Source organism: Salvelinus alpinus, chromosome 4, assembly GCF_045679555.1.
Source record: "Salvelinus alpinus chromosome 4, SLU_Salpinus.1, whole genome shotgun sequence".
In the NCBI taxonomy this organism is placed as follows: domain Eukaryota; kingdom Metazoa; phylum Chordata; class Actinopteri; order Salmoniformes; family Salmonidae; genus Salvelinus; species Salvelinus alpinus.
Window position 1 is genome coordinate 77,340,733 of NC_092089.1, and position 17,381 is coordinate 77,358,113.

The following is a 17,381-nucleotide window of genomic DNA, read 5'->3' on the forward strand; positions in this document are numbered from 1 at the left end:
AAGGGTTAGATGGATTAGAAGGGTTAGAATGGTCAGATGGGTTAGATAGATTAGATGGGTTAGATGGATTAGAAGGGTTAGATGGATTAGGAGGGTTAGATGGATTAGGAGGGTTAGATGGGTTAGATGGGTTAGAAGGGTTAGATGGATTAGAAGGGTCAGATGGGTTAGATGGATAAGGAGGGTTGGAATGATTATAAGGGTTAGATGGATTAGAAGGGTTAGATGGTTTAGAAGGGTTAGATGGATTAGAAGGGTTAGAAGGGTTAGATGGGTTAGATGGGTTAGAAGGGTTAGATTGATTAGATGGGCCAGATGGGTTAGATGGATTAGGAGGGTTAGATGGATTAGGAGGGTTAGATGGGTTAGATGGGTTAGATGGGTTAGAAGGGTTAGATGGATTAGAAGGGTCAGATGGGTTAGATGGATAAGGAGGGTTGGAATGATTATAAGGGTTAGATGGATTAGAAGGGTTAGATGGTTTAGAAGGGTTAGATGGATTAGAAGGGTTAGAAGGGTTAGATGGGTTAGATGGGTTAGAAGGGTTAGATGGATTAGATGGGCCAGATGGGTTAGATGGATTAGAAGGGCCAGATGGGTTAGATGGATTAGAAGCGTTAGATGGGTTAGATGGATTAGAAGGGTCAGATGGATTAGAAGGGTCAGATGGGTTAGAAGGGTTAGATGGGTTAGAAGGGTTAGATGGATTAGAATGGTTAGATGGATTAGAAGGGTTAGATGGGTTAGAAGGGTTAGATGGATTAGAAGGGTCAGATTGGTTAGAATGATTAGAAGGGTTAGATGGGTTAGAATGATTAGAAGGGTTAGATGGATTAGAAGGGTTAGATGGATTAGATGGATTCGAATGGTCAGATGGGTTAGAAGGGTTAGATGGATTAGAAGGGTTAGATGGGTTAGAAGGGTTAGATGGATTAGAAGGGTTAGATGGGTTAGATGGATTAGAATGGTTAGATGGATTAGAAGGTTTAGATGGGTTAGAAGTGTTAGATGGGTTAGATGGATTAGAAGGGTTAGATGGGTTAGATGGATTAGAAGGGTAAGATGGTTAGAAGGGTAAAATGGTTAGAAGGGTAAAATGGATTAGAAGGGTTAGATGGGTTAAAAGGGTTAGATGGATTAGAAGGGTTAGAAGGGTAAAATGGTTAGAAGGGTACAATGGATTAGATGGGTTAGATGGTTATAAGGGTAAAATGGTCAGAAGGGTAAAATGGATTAGATGGGTTAGATGGTCAGAAGGGTAGAATGGTAAAATGGGTTAGAAGGATTAGATGGGTTAGAAGGGTCAGATGATTAGAAGGGTTAGATGGATTAGATGGGTTAGAAGGGTAGAATGGTAAAATGGGTTAGAAGGATTAGATGGGTTAGAAGGGTCAGATGATTAGAAGGGTTAGATGGATTAGATGGGTTAGAAGGGTTAGAATGGTCAGATGTTTAGAAGGGTCAGATGGGTTAGATGGATTAGAAGGGATAGATGGATTAGAAGTGATAGATGGATTAGAAGGGTTAGATGGATTAGAAGGGTTAGAAGGGTTAGATGGGTTAGATGGATTAGATGGGCCAGATGGGTTAGATGGATTAGAAGCGTTAGATGGGTTAGATGGATTAGAAGGGTTAGATGGATTAGAATGGTTAGATGGATTAGAAGGGTTAGATGGGTTAGAAGGGTTAGATGGATTAGAAGGGTCAGATTGGTTAGAATGATTAGAAGGGTTAGATGGGTTAGAATGATTAGAAGGGTTAGATGGATTAGAAGGGTTAGATGGATTAGATGGATTCGAATGGTCAGATGGGTTAGAAGGGTTAGATGGATTAGAAGGGTTAGATGGGTTAGAAGGGTTAGATGGATTAGAAGGGTTAGATGGGTTAGATGGATTAGAATGGTTAGATGGATTAGAAGGTTTAGATGGGTTAGAAGTGTTAGATGGGTTAGATGGATTAGAAGGGTTAGATGGGTTAGATGGATTAGAAGGGATAGATGGATTAGATGGGTTAGATGGATTAGAAGGGTAAATGGGTTAGAAGGGTAAAATGGATTTGAAGGGTAAAATGGTTAGAAGGGTCAAATGGTTAGAAGGGTCAAATGGTTAGAAGGGTCAAATGGATTAGATGGGTTAGATGGTTAGAAGGGTAAAATGGTTAGAAGGGTAAAATGGTTAGAAGGGTAAAATGGATTAGATGGGTTAGATGGTCAGAAGGGTAAGATGGTTAGAAGGGTAAAATGGGTTAGAAGGATTAGAAGGGTCAGATGGTTAGAAGGGTTAGACAAATTAGATGGGTTAGAATGGTCAAATGGGTTAGAAGGGTAAAATGGTTAGAAGGGTCAAATGGTTAGAAGGGTCAAATGGTTAGAAGGGTCAAATGGATTAGATGGTTAGAAGGGTAAAATGGATTAGATGGGTTAGATGGTCAGAAGGGTAGAATGGTAAAATGGGTTAGAAGGATTAGATGGGTTAGAAGGGTCAGATGATTAGAAGGGTTAGATGGATTAGATGGGTTAGAAGGGTTAGAATGGTCAGATGTTTAGAAGGGTCAGATGGGTTAGATGGATTAGAAGGGATAGATGGATTAGATGGGTTAGATGGATTAGAAGGGTAAATGGGTTAGAAGGGTAAAATGGATTTGAAGGGTAAAATGGTTAGAAGGGTCAAATGGTTAGAAGGGTCAAATGGTTAGAAGGGTCAAATGGATTAGATGGGTTAGATGGTTAGAAGGGTAAAATGGTTAGAAGGGTAAAATGGTTAGAAGGGTAAAATGGATTAGATGGGTTAGATGGTCAGAAGGGTAAGATGGTTAGAAGGGTAAAATGGGTTAGAAGGATTAGAAGGGTCAGATGGTTAGAAGGGTTAGACAAATTAGATGGGTTAGAATGGTCAAATGGGTTAGAAGGGTAAAATGGTTAGAAGGGTCAAATGGTTAGAAGGGTCAAATGGTTAGAAGGGTCAAATGGATTAGATGGTTAGAAGGGTAAAATGGATTAGATGGGTTAGATGGTCAGAAGGGTAAGATGGTTAGAAGGGTAAAATGGGTTAGAAGGATTAGAAGGGTCAGATGGTTAGAAGGGTTAGATGGATTAGATGGGTTAGAATGGTCAAATGGGTTAGAAGGGTTAGATGGGTAAAATCGTTAGAAGGGTAAGATGGTTAGAAGGGTTAGATGGGTTACATGGTTAGAAGGGTACGATGGGTTAGAAGGATAAAATGGATTAGATGGGTTAGAAGGGTAAAATGGATTAGATGGGTTAGATGGTTAGAAGGGTTAGATGGATTAGATGGGTTAGCTGGGTAAATGGGGTTAGAAGCCCATGAGTAGTTGTCATAGAGATGGATAGAGCACTCACTTGCCACAAAAGACTGTGATAGCATGGGCAGTTTATGGGTTGTAGCATTATGTACTACAGTACCGATAATGATCTGTATAACATATCAGGTTTTATACTAGGTTGGGATTCAATCCGATCCGCATTAGATCTGTATTATAGCTCGCTTGACATTTATTGGTAATTTCAGATTGAACCGACATCTGCAGCGTTAACCGTAAATATGATCTCCATGAACGTCGGGGAAAATGCCTTTAAAGTCTGCATTGTCAACTGTCTAGTGTGCTGTGCTTTGAATTGAATCCCAGCCTTAGTAAATATGTTCTTGTAGCTATAACAGAATGGTGTCCCATCTCCTTACCAACATATGGTGTCAGAAGTTGGATCTGAACCCACGCATGGTGTCAGAAGTTGGATCTGAACCCACGCTTCCATTCAGGATTAGAAGCTCAGGGGAAGGCTACTGGTCTTGATGAGACCCAATGTTCTCTAGTGTTTTTGCTTTTGGGCCTTCATTGCAGTGGTAGGAACTATCATCCATACAGATTAGAGTGGACACTTGTCAGTGGCCATAGTACAGCAATAAGCAGGAACAAAGACAGTTTTAAGCTTAATTTCAGTATGACCAATACACTTTGCATGTATAGTCATCGACAGTTATAATGAACGTCTAAAGGCTTTGACTTATGCTTTGACATGAACTGCGCTGAATGAATATTTCCATAGATTAAGAGTTAGTATAACCTGCATATCACACCATAAAACATATATGATCAATACACAGTGCCAGTCAAAAGTTTGGACACAACTCATTCAGTTTTTCTTTATTTTTACTATTTTCTACATTGTAGAATAATAGTGAAGACATCAAAACTATGAAATAACACATGTGGAATCATGTAGTAACCAAAAAAGTGTTCAACAAATCAAAATATATTTAATATTTGAGATTAAAAAGTAGCCACCCAAAGTAGCCACCCTTTGCCTTGATGACAGCTTTGCACACTCTTGGCATTCTCTCAACAAGCTTCATGAGGTAGTCACCTGGAATGCAATCCAATTAACAGGTGTGCCTTCTTAAAAGTTAATTTGTGGAATTTCTTTCCTTCTTAATGCGTTTGAGCCAATCAGTTGTGTTGTGACAAGGTAAGGGTGGTAGACAGAAGATAGCCCAACTTGGTAAAAGACCAAATCCATATTATGGGAAGAACAGCTCAAATAAGCAAAGAGAAATGAAAGTCCATCATTGCTTTAAGACATGAAGGTCAGTCAATACGGAACATTTCAAGAACTTTGAAAGTTTCTTCAAGTGCAGTCGCAAAACCCATCAAGCGCTATGATGAAGCTGCCTCTCATGGAGACCGCCACAGGAGGACCCAGAGTTACCCCTGCTACAGAGGATACGTTCATTAGAGTTAACTGCACCTGAGATTGCAGCCCAAATAAATGCTTCACAGAGTTCAAGTAACAGACACATCGCAACATCAACTGTTCAGAGGAGACTGCATGAATCAGGCCTTCATGGTCGAATTGCTGCAAAGAAACCACTACTAAAGGACACCAATAAGAAGAAGAGACTTGCTTGGGCCAAGAAACACGAGCAATGGACATTAGACCGTGGAAATCTGTCCTTTGGTCTGATGAGTCCAAATTTTTGATTTTTGGTTCCAACCGCCGTGTCTTTGTGAGACGCAGAGTAGGTGAACGGATGATCGCCGCATGTGTGGTTCCCACCATGAAGCATGGAGGAGGAGGTGTGATGGTGCTTTGCTGGTAACACTGTCTGTAATTTATTTAGAATTCAAGGCACACTTAACCAGTATGGCTACCACAGCACTCTGCAGCGATACGCCATCCCGTCTGGTTTATGCTTAGTGGGACCATCATTTGTTTTTCAACAGGACAATGACCCAAAGCACAGCTCCAGGCTGTGTTAGGGCTATTTGACCAAGGAGAGTGATGGAGTGCTGCATCAGATGACCTGGCTTCCACAATCACCCGACCTCAACCCAATTAAGATGGTTTGGGATGAGTTGGACCGCAGAGAGAAGGAAAAGCAGCCAACAAGTGCTCAACATATGTGGGAACTCCTTCAAGACTGTTGGAAAAGTATTCCTCATGAAGCTGGTTGAGAGAATGCCAAGAGTGTGCAAAGCTGTCATCAAGGCAAAGGGTGGCTACTTTGAAGAATCTAAAATCTAAAATATATTTTGTTTTGTTGAACACTTTTTTGGTTACTCCATGATTCCATTTGCGTCATTTCATAGTGTTGATGTCTTCACTATTATTCTACAATGTAGAAAATAGTAAAAATAAAGAAAACCCCTTGAATGAGTTTGTGCTTCCAAACGTTTAACTGGTACTGTAGTACAATCAATATATTATCAATTCTACATGTATTATCTCTCAGAATGTCATGCATTTCTCACACATGCAGCAATGTGTCATTCAACATTTCTGACCTCTGACCTTTAACCTGTCCTTAATGTCTGGTCCTTAACCTCTCTCCTTTCAGGACGTGATGGTGGTTGGTGAGCCCACCCTGATGGGCGGGGAGTTCGGGGACGAGGACGAGCGTCTGATCACACGTCTGGAGAACACGCAGTACGACGCCACCAACGGATTGGATGGCGAGGATGACTTCAACGGCTCGCCAGCGCTCGGCAACAACAGCCCGTGGGGCAGCAAGCCGCTCAACAACCAGGACAGCAAGGCCGAGAGCACAGCGCCACAGTCGTCACAGTAGAACACACAGAGACCAAGGCCACCGAGAGCACAGTCAGTGCTCCAACCTTCATATGTCCGCTTAGCTGACATTTAACTTCAATGGTTGAATGTTACTATTTTGGACATATTCTAATGAGACCATGTTGCCCTCACAGTAAAACAAAGAGGGAAAATAATTATTAAAAAACTGTACCTATTTGGCACATTAGGGCGGCGCCCTCTAAAACCTCACATTGTACTGAATTGAACCCTGTTGGCAATTCTTTTCACGTCGTGGTCAACGGTGTCACTGTCACTCATCATGATCGATCATCTTCACCAAATATCAGAACAATTCTTCTCCGACTTCACTGTAACATCGAGGAGAGAGACAGAGAACTGACTAACATTGCACAGCAATATCCATACGAATAACACTGCTTTTTCACCTAAATACATACAGGTTGTATGCATTGCAATGATGACGTAAACAATACTGGGTTTTCTTTTTTCAATTTTTCTTAGAATTCCTCTGTTTGGATTTGGTTGGAATTCACAGTCTTAGGAGAGTTGGGATAGCTCTGGGAATGACACAATGCAGGTGTTCATAAGAATTGTCCTTCATGGACACCTTCTCAGTCCTTGAGCTTTAACTGTAGTGCGATTCTGTGGTTGTTGCCCTTTTGACCTTTGATTTGCAGGTTGCAACACCTCTGGGACAGTTGACAGGGGAAGTCAAAACAAAACATCAAAAACAAAATGGCTCCTTTAAGGACATCAGCCTCAATCAGAACTAACCGGCAAGGTTTATACTCAGCCCATATAGAGCCACCAAACTGCATCCGCGATGGCTGAGACGTCGCCATCTTGAGCTTTTGCCTTTTTATTGGAAATTCATTTGGCTGTTGGTTTGTTTACATTGTTGTTTTTTGTTGGATTTTCAATGAAAAGGAAAGTGACTCTGTTTCACCTTTAAGGACAGCTTCAAATGGGGAGACACGTGTTCCATGATTGCTTTTCCAGAATTACTGCATCAGCACCAATTGTTATTTCATGCAAACCTGTTTGATTGTGTTTGTAGTCTATTGGTGTTCTTTTGCTTCTCCCCAAAATACTTTACAATCATGTTTGTACTTTGCCAATCAGTAGGCCTTTCACATTTGGAATTCGTTCTTTCCCTTTAATGACCTACTCCCAAACTGATGTTTAAAGTTTTTTCCTGCATGATTTAATTTTGTTTGTTTGATATACAGTACCAGTCAAACGTTTGGACACACCTACTCATTCAAGGGTTTTTCTTTATTTTTACTATTTCTACATTGTATAGTAATAGTGAAGATATCAAAACTATGAAATAACACATATGGAATCATGTAGTAACCAAAAAGTGTTAAACAAATCAAAATATATTTTATATTTGAGATTCTTCAAAGTAGCCCCTCTTTGCCTTGATGACAGCTTTGCACAGTCTTGACATTCTCTCAACCAGCTTCATGATGTAGTCACCTGGAAATCATTTCAATTAACAGGTGTGCCTTGTTAAAAGTTTTTAAAAAATGAATTTCTTTCCTTCTTAATGCGTTTGAGCCAATCAGTTGTGTTGTGACAAGGTAAGGGTGGTAGACAGAAGATAGCCATACTTGGTAAAAGACCAAATACATATTATGGGATGAACAGCTCAAATAAGCAAAGAGAAATGACAGGCCATTATTGCTTTAAGACATGAAGGTCAGTCAATACTAACAATTTCAAGAACTTTGAAAGTTTCTTCAAGTGCAGTCGCAAAAACCATCAAGCACTATGATGAAACTGGCTCTCATGAGGACCGCCACAGGAAAGGAAGACCCAGAGTTACCTCTGCTGCAGAGGATAAGTTCATTAGCGTTACCAGCCTCAGAAATTGCAGGCCAAATAAATGCTTCACAGAGCTCAAGTAACAGACACATCTCAACATCAACTGTTCAGAGGAGGCTGCGTGAATCAGGCCATGGTTGAATTGCTGCAAAGAACCCACTACTAAAGGACACCAATAAGAAGAAGAGACTTGCTTGGGCAAAGAAACAAGAGTAATGGACATTGGACCAGTCGAAATCTGTCCTTTGGTCTGATGAGTCCAAATTTTTTGATTTTAGGTTCCAACCGCTGTGTCTTTGTGAGATGCAGATTAGAACGGATGGCTATTTGACCAAGAAGGAGAGTGATGGAGAGCGACATCAGATGACCTGGCCTCCACAATCACCCCACCTCAACCCAATTGAGATGGTTTGGGATGAGTTGGACCACAGAGTAAATGAAAAGCAGCCAACAAGTGCTCAGCATATGTGGGAACTCCTTCAAGACTGTTGGAAAAGCGTTCCAGGTGAAGCTGGTTGAGAGAATACCAAGAGTGTGCAAAGCCGTCAAGGCAAAGGGTGGCTATTTGAAAAATGTAAAATCTATTTTGATTTGTTTAACACTTTTTTCGTTACTACATGATTCCATATGTGTTATTTAATAGTTTTGACGTCTTCGCTATTATTCTACAATGTAGAAAATAGTAAAAATAAAGAAAAATCCTTGAATGAGTAGGTGTGTCCAAACGTTTTGACTGGTACTGTACTGTACAGTACAGGGAGGCAGGTAGCCTAGTGGTTAGAGCGTTGGGCCAGTAACCGAAAGGTTGCTGGATCGAATCCTCGAGCTGACAAGTTAAAAATCGGTCGTTCTGCCCCTGAACAAGGCAGTTAACCCACTGTTCCCTGGTAGGCCGTCATTGTAAATAAGAATTTGTTCTTAACTGACTTGCCTAGTTAAATAAAGGATAAATAAATAAATACAGTATATTATGTACCTTTTTGTGACACAGACATTTTATTCATCAGTTTGGGAACACTGTTACAAGGTTTCTAGCTCTGTAACATAGAGAATGATAGAGACCGTTTTACCAGGAGCAACGCCATTGAGGCCTTCCAGCTTCCTTCATTTTAAAGTAGTCAAAGTAGTCAACTAGGTAGGGATTTCTATGGGTTGTAGCCTCAATGGGTTGCTCATGCTGTCACAGATTCTATAATGGCACAGATATAAGGATGAGTCCTCTAACTAGCTCTGTGCTCTGTAAATTGAAGTGTGAACTACAATTTTATCCATTTAAGATTAGCCACCATTCTGAAACCATTTTGTACTATACATGGCAGCTGTTTAGACAAGCTTTTTTATTTATGAGTTTCAAATTTCTATAGGGCATTTTGGATTCTGGTTGTCTGTCTGACCGATTTCTGCTGCTATAAGCAGCATATTTATTATTTTGTTTATATTCAGTCATTTAATTAATGCAGAAATCATATCTTAAACAACATTTTAGTCTCATTGGAGTGATATTAAAGATATACTGAAAAATATAACAACAACATGTGAAGTGTTGGTCCCATGTTTCATGAGCTGAAACAAAAGATTCCAGAAATGTTCCATATGCACAAAAAGCTTATTTCTCTCCAATTTTGTCCACAAATTTGTTTACAACCTTATTAGTGAGCATTTCTCCTTTGCCAAGATAATACATCCACCTGACAGGTGTGGCATTTCAAGAAGCTGATTAAACAGCATGATCATTACACAGGTGCACCTTGTGTTGGAGAAAATTAAGGCCACAAAAATTTGTCACACAACCCAATGCCACAGGTGTCTCAGGTTTTGAGGGAGTGTGCAATTGGCATGCAGACTGCAGGAATGTCAACCAGAGCTGTTGCCAGAGAATTGAATGTTCATTTCAGAACGTTCCACCGTCCTCACAACCGCAGACCACGTGTAACCACGCCAGCCCAGGACCTTCACATCTGGCTTCTTCACCTGCGGGATAGTCTGAGACCAGCCACCCAGACAGCTGATGAAACTGAGGAGTATTTCTGTCTGTAATAAAGCCTTTTTGTGGGCTTTAAAACTCATTCGGATTGGATGGGCCTGGCTCCCCAGTGGGTGGGCCTATGCCTCCCAGGCCCACGCATGGCTGCGCCCCTGCCCAGTCATGTGAGATCTATAGATTAGGGTCTAATTAATTTATTTCAAAAATACTGATTTACTTATATGATCTGTAACTTAGTAAAATCGTTGAAATGGTTGCATGTTGCATACATTTTTTCGTTCAGTATACATCATTTGCAAATTATTGAGCAAAAACCAGCATACTCAAGGCCCTACAGAAATGCAGTTTTAAAACCCCTGCTTTAGTGTTACCAGTTGTTCTTTGACTATGATTCCCCCCTGATCTCCTCTAGTCTACTCTTCTGTTAGATTTTGTTTCTTAAAGGCAAGAAGACAACGTTTGGATCTTTTGTGTATTTATTTGTGCATTTGTAAGGAAGCTAACACATTTCGGAATAGGTTTGAACCTGGTATTATTAGAACTCTGCACAATTTGTACATTATATCGCAGAGATGTTTTGTGTCATATCTGATGTCTGGTATGTATGCTTTGCCATTATGTGTGCCAATAAACCGTGCTTAAAGATTGCTCCGATTGGGTTTCTGCAGAAATTGTATGGATTACTGTGCATTCTGTGTTCATGCATGTCTGTTTCTCCATTAATCTGTTTTCCTATACCTTTATTCTAGTCTGTCTGTCCTCGTGTCTATCAATAGGTAGCCAATACGATATGATGTTACTACAGCGTAACTGTGCTGTATCCTAACGTATTTCCAATGTGACAGATTGATGGACAATAACCTATTTTATGACCAATTTCTAATGTGGCTAATGTCAGCCACCCCTTCTTAGATCCTTGATCAATATAATGAGTTATTTAGGGTCATGGGGTCAACTGGTTCATCAATCCATTTGTTTCTCTTTGAACAGGAATCAAGACAGAAATCAATCATTCAGGCATCAGTTACTAAAGGCAGAGAAGCAGCAGGATATCAAAGGTGCGTTCGTAAATTCACTATGGCTATCTACTCCGATTTCAGAGCACTCTCGTCTGTGTGCCAGAGCGCAGAATAACTGATGAATTTACTAACGCTCGACACCCGTTGAATATGACCGGTGGTCAGTAGACATAGGCAAAAAATAGTAATTCAATTATTCCCAGCTGCACAGTTACAGACACCAATGCTCTGGATAACATAAAAACAGCCTAACCAGCTCTGCTAGGGTGAGTAAAATGGTCAGAGTGAGGTGTTCTTTCATTTATGTCTGGAAGTAGCTAACAAGCTGGCTAACTTTAGCCAGTTAGCTTGGGTGCTTGACTACCGTTGTGAGGTCAGAACGCTCGGATCAACCCTACTCCTCGACCAGAGCGTCCTGTGTGCGCACTGAACGAGCGAAATGCTCTGAATTTACAAATGGACAATCTGACAATGTTCTGAATTTACAAACGCCAAGAGCACACTCTGAGTGCAGGCTGGCACTCCAGAGGGAATTTATGAACGCACCCCAAGTGTGAACTATTTGGATGGATCTTTGTCGCCATCTTGAGGTTTTGAAAGAACATTGATTATCCAAATAGAATATTCCTATTTGGTTTGACAGTCACATCAATATGTTATTATTCCCATTGATTGAATATTGCGGTTAAATTAATTGAGATTTAATTGAAATTGTCACCTTATTTTTTTTGCAAAAGCCTATGATTATGTGATACTTATTTTGGATAAGGCAAAATATTACAAATCACATACCTGTTGTACATATATGTGGTGAATTTTGTGGGTCTATAATCGGTGTGGATAATGTTTGTTTGATAAATATTTATATGTTTGTATATTTTATGAATCAATCCCTGCGTGAGAATGTGATGACGTTGCGTTGGTCTCTGAATGTTGCTACCAGCGCGGCGGCATACTGAAGATGGCGGACTTGTTGGGGACCGGGCCGTCAGATGAAAAAGAATCCGAAAATGAGGACAAGAAGGAGGGGAAACGGCCATGGGATAACATACCAAAGTCGGAGAAAATCGTTAGAACTCCAGATTTGGCGGAAACATTGGGCTTTTACGATATAAACGCTGTCAGACGGGAGCAACGTGAACGCGAAAACTCAGGTGGGTTTCCCTGGATCTCTTGCGCAGATCAAAGCGGTATCGTTTAGATATCATTTTATCTGACCTCTTTAATATGTATATTAATAATGCATTGGAAGCTGACGTCATAGGGCGTGTGCTCAGTTGGTAGAGCATGGCGCTTGCAACGCCAGGTTGTGGGTTCATTCCCACGGGGGGACCGATGAATATGTATGAACTTTCCAATTTGTAAGTCGCTCTGGATAAGAGCGTCAGCTAAATGACTTAAATGTAAATGTAAATAGTGGCACAACAATTTTCTGTTATCGGTGGGCTGTCCCGACAGAATGCACAACCAATCAAAGCACGCCATTGGATTGTCTAGCTGTCAAACGGTGTTGTTGTCATAGCTAACAAGCTGATTTGCAAGATTGTTTGTCAATAGAGGCTTTCAGTTAGGCTTTCTCACCTTTATATTAGTAGCCCCTGACAAATATATTTATGCTAACTGATCATTACAAATATTTGTCATTTAGCGACTAAATACTTACGACGTTTTAATTCCTGGTAATTTGCCTGCATGTCACGAACCGCGCCAAGGCACGAGACGTCTACGTTAACGTACCCCATTCATAGACGCGAACTAGTACATTATTGGGCTAGCCTACGTGGAGGGGGCAACAGTCACTGAAGTCGGCATAGACCCTGCTAGCTAGCAAGATAGTGAACTACAGTATCTAGCATTAGGTAGCTACGTTCTTTGCTTAGCACAGGTTAATGTTTCTCTAGCTAACGTTACCTATAAAGTCAATGTTTGGGCTAACGTTAGCTTGCTGCCTTTTCTATTTGCATGCATCAATGCATACTGTAACTGTAGGGCGCCGAGTTTTCTACAAAACGTTGTGGAATCCGTTCAATATAGACAATTATTTCTGTTGGAAATCAACTTTGTTTTCAATATATCATGTTTGACAGGTTCTCACTATTTCCAACCGACTGTAAAATATTTCAAGACTGTATGGGGTCATTTCGGGTAACGCCCTCAAGTCAATGTAAAAAAGGGAGCGGGAACCTTTGCTTCACATCAACAAACAAGAACAGTCTCTGCTCACTCATGTGAGACTGTTTTAAATTCTGCATGAATTCTGCTGTTATGTATATTTAACAGCACAGCATACTCGTAGTTACTATACTCCAAAACGTCATAAGTGGGATGGTAAATAATTGTGCTGCCATTGTAGCTCAGAAAGTTTTCCTCATAACAAAAGTCGTATGGAGCAAGTGTATTAGATAATCCATTAGGGTTAAAGTGGCCTTCAAATTCAGTTGGTTTTGTCTAGAAGGAATACAGCTATTGTCAAGATTTACTTTTCATAGCAGGTTTAGGAGAAATTACACAGCAGGTTAGGAGAATTAACGTAGTAGGTTAGGAGAAATAGGTTAGGGTTAGCTAAAATATTTGTAAAAAATTATACTTTTGATGTCAATTTGAGAAAAGCTGCATCCATTGACCAATTCAATTCAGTTGGTTCAGGTCCTATTTTTATTGAATTTTTTAATTGAACTTTTATTTAACTAGGCAAGTCAGTTAAGAACACATTCTTATTTACAATGACGGCCTATACAGTGGAAATTATAGCATGTCAATCTTGGTGGGGCAAAAAAAAAAGTGGGATGCATGCCAGCAAAGCCACTACACGACACAAAACAATACATTAATTGCACTATAACGGTGACAAACACTGCCCACAAACGGCCTACATAAAGTTGTCCCAACAGCAGTCCCAACATCTTACCACTGTTACACCTACACATCAGCGGAGCCTCTTCTTCCAGCGAAACAGTTCAATCAGCCTCATTTACTGCCTTTAAAAAAACATAGCTGATATGGCTGACTTGCTCAAACAAATGTGGTTTCTGATGACAATTGAGATGTACAAACTATGGCATAAGAGGACTACAAGCGGATAAGAGGCAATCCGTAATTTTGATTAAGACATTAATGAGCGAGCTAGAACGGACGTAGTCAATATAACTATTTGTTTAGCACTTTTTAAATGTATAGCGACAGAATTCAAAACATGGGCTGTTCTTACAGTGTTCTCCCTGTACACCAAGTCAGAACTGTAGGATAAATAAAGGGGCATATAAGCAGACAATGAACGCTCTTACAATATTCAGTGATTACATTTCTCTAAAACAGGTTATAGGCTACATGTGCACCACCAAGTCAGAACAGTAGGCGAAATTAAGAAGGGTAAATAGACCAAATTATTAGGGTGAGGCGCATGGTCTACTAACATCTTACTACACAACATACACTTTAGCATTACTTTCTTAGCTACAGTATACATATCTCCCAGTCATATTACATAATTTATGCAGCAGCATACAATACATTTTTGGATGTACCTTGTTGTGCTGTGCTGACTTGAACAGGAAGGTGGCGCTGTGGTCCTTCGTGGGAAAATGTTGTCATCAGAGTCTGGCATTCTCTGAATTTATGGTGCTTTCAAAATAACTGGGAACTCTTGAGAAACAATTCCGAGTTGGATGACCGTTCAAAGCGTATTTTCCCAGTCGGAGCTCATTTATTCCCAACTTCCCAGTTGTCTTGAACTTACTGAAGTCAAGTTTTTGCAATTCCGAGTTAAGTTGTTTTGACCGCGGCACAAATCATGCTTCATTCACAGCAAGGCCAATGTTGAATGTTTATCATTTTAAACATGGAAAAGAGCCCATTAATCCCAGATTTGGGACCACACAGCCACTGCACTGAATAGCAGGCTAATGTTTGCTTTGCAATGCTTGTAGTTAGCCACTGTCACTGATTTCTTCCAAACCACTCATTGTTGAATTTCCGATTTCCAACTTGTTGTGTAATGTTTATGTCCAATGGCCGATGAGCACTGATACATTTTATCTATAATTTCCCTTCATTATTTCTCTTCATGAAACAAGGATTAAAAAGGATTTGCCAGTAGATTGTTGACTTGATTCATGATGATGACTGCTAGCTAAGAGTTGTAAGTATGATGTTGACATGATCAGTCCAATCAGTTATTGTAGATATAATGTGATTTGATGTAATTTTATCTGTGGCCAATGACCTTGAGCCTTCTTGGATGGGCACTTCCAATATAACTCTATGGCAGCACCCAATTTTCTAGCTCTACCCTTAGACTTGGCGGTGACATAGTGTCCCCATGAGTGACAGAACACTGAGCCAATCACGGTGCAACGCTCTGTATTTTCTGCTGGCTTGCCCCGCCAACACAGAAAGCACTGAGCTAGGCTGAAACACCTGCATTGTGGAGCTGCCTTGCTCAAGAAAACAAAAAAGAGACCATGTTTGTATGCGGATTTATTAACTCAATGATAAACACTACCGTTTGAAAGAAAAGCAACTTTTTAGTCCATTAAAATAACATCAAATTGATCATAAATACAGTGTAGACATTGTTAATGTTGTAAAAAATGACTGTTGTAGCTTGAAACGGCTGATTTAAAAACATTTTCTTTTTAATGGTATATCTACATAGGTGTACAGAGTCCCATTATCAGCAACCATCACTCCTGTGTTCCAATGGCACATTGTGTTAGCTAATCCAAGTTTATAATTTTAAAAGGCTACTCTGCCTAGAAGGCCAGCATCCCGGAGTCACCTCTTCACTATTGACATATAGACGGGTGTTTTGCGGGTACTATTTAATGAAGCTGCCAGTTGAGGACTTGTGAGGCGTCTGTTTCTCAAACTAGACACTCTACTGTACTTGTCCTTTTGCTCAGTTGTGCACTGGGGCCTCCCACTCCTCTTTCTATTCTGGTTAGAGCCAGTTTGCACTTTTCTGTGAAGGGAGTAGTACGCAGCATTGTACGAGATGTTCAGTTTCTTGGCAATTTCTTGCATGGAATAGCATTCATAGATATTCCATTAAAAATCAGCCATTTCCAACTACAATAGTCATTTACAGCATTAACAATATATTAACACTGTATTTCTGATCAATTTGATGTTATTTTAATGGACAAAAAAGTTGCTTCTCTTTCAAAAACAAGGACATTTCTAAGTGACCCCAAACTTTTGATCGGTTGTGTAATATATATATATATATATATATATTTTTTTTTACATTTGTTTGCAAACTGATATGTGACATGTATTAATGCCACAAAAACATGCAAAACAGGCAAGCCCCCCCCCCCCCAAAAGAAAATAATAATATTTGTATTCTTTATTTATTTTTTGCTAAAAATGTTGGGCTCAAAACAGGTGGGGCTCTGCCCTGAATGATGGGTCGCCACCAGTCCTATATGTCTTATTTAGGCAATGATTGGTGTGTCAAATTCTTTCTTTCATTTTCAAAAGAGAAATTTCCTTTCCCTCACATTTTCATTCATGCTATATTTTGTTTTCTGTGTCAGAGCTTCCCACAGTTAGAACACTGCCATGTATTTTGGCCATTGAGTTGATCACCAGGAGTGTGAACAGTGACTGTGGAGGGACAATAGCCATGTGGTAACAGAGCGTTGTGTTGTCATAATGTTTTTCCAGATCCGTCGCTGGCACGCTTCCTGTGTGCTGAGCTGACCCGGGGCTACTTCCTGGAGCACAACGAAGCAAAATACACCGAGCGCAGAGAGAGAGTGTACACATGCATGCGCATTCCCAGAGAACTGGAAAAGGTAGGTACAGTAGAGGCCCCCTGGGAACCACACACACACACACACACAGATAACCACACAAAAAGGACAGTTCAACAGTGTTTGTTTAGCATTGCCCTTGTTAATGTTCTGGGGCATCTGGTATTTCCAGTGAAATTAATATTCTAATTTCGTATTAATATTCATATCACATTTTTTATAGAGTTGACACAAATTGATATACAGAGAATAGTGTGTAGGCCTACCACAGTATGTTGGCTGACAATGTATTAGCTACGCTATCCTTACGAACCGCATAGCATTCCAGCAATATGTACCGGTATGTTAGCTAGTTACCTAACGTTAGTTGGATACTAATACATCGAACTTGCCAGGCAGTATATTAACTAACTAACTAACCAACGTTTATTGACTTGATTATTCACATCATTCTTAGCGAAGTGGTATAGTTGTTGTGCGTTTCAATGGACATTGTTTATTCTGGGTACCTATTCCGATTTCAGAGCCCTCTCGCACACCGTTGAATATGGCCGGTGTCAGTAAACGTCTGGGGAAAAAATCTTAATAAATTGTTGCCTGTAGCACAGTTACAGTCACCAAAGCCCTGGATAACATGAAAACAGCCTAACCAGCTCTGCTATGGTGTGTAAAATGGTCAGAGTGAGGTGTTCTCTCATTTGTGTCTGGAAGTAGTGTAACGGATG

At 40.2% G+C, this 17,381-nt stretch overlaps 2 protein-coding genes across 7 annotated transcripts in view; both read left to right on the forward strand.

The window, feature by feature from the left end:
- LOC139574468 (LIM domain-binding protein 2-like) overlaps positions 1-10,528 on the forward strand; it is a 109,036-nt gene extending 98,508 nt beyond the window's left edge. For all 4 annotated transcript variants that reach the window (XM_071399070.1, XM_071399071.1, XM_071399068.1 and 1 more), the window contains exon 9: positions 5,853-10,528. In XM_071399070.1, the coding sequence (XP_071255171.1) occupies positions 5,853-6,083 (231 nt within the window). In that variant the 3' untranslated portion in view covers positions 6,084-10,528. The remainder of the gene's footprint in view (positions 1-5,852) is intronic.
- A 1,299-nt stretch (positions 10,529-11,827) lies between these two features.
- Positions 11,828-17,381, forward strand: part of LOC139574470 (transmembrane anterior posterior transformation protein 1 homolog) — a 30,612-nt gene continuing 25,058 nt past the window's right edge. For all 3 annotated transcript variants that reach the window (XM_071399072.1, XM_071399073.1, XM_071399075.1), the window contains exons 1-2: positions 11,828-12,054; positions 16,568-16,698. In XM_071399072.1, coding sequence (XP_071255173.1) covers positions 11,862-12,054; positions 16,568-16,698 — 324 coding nt within the window. In that variant the 5' untranslated portion in view covers positions 11,828-11,861. The remainder of the gene's footprint in view (positions 12,055-16,567; positions 16,699-17,381) is intronic.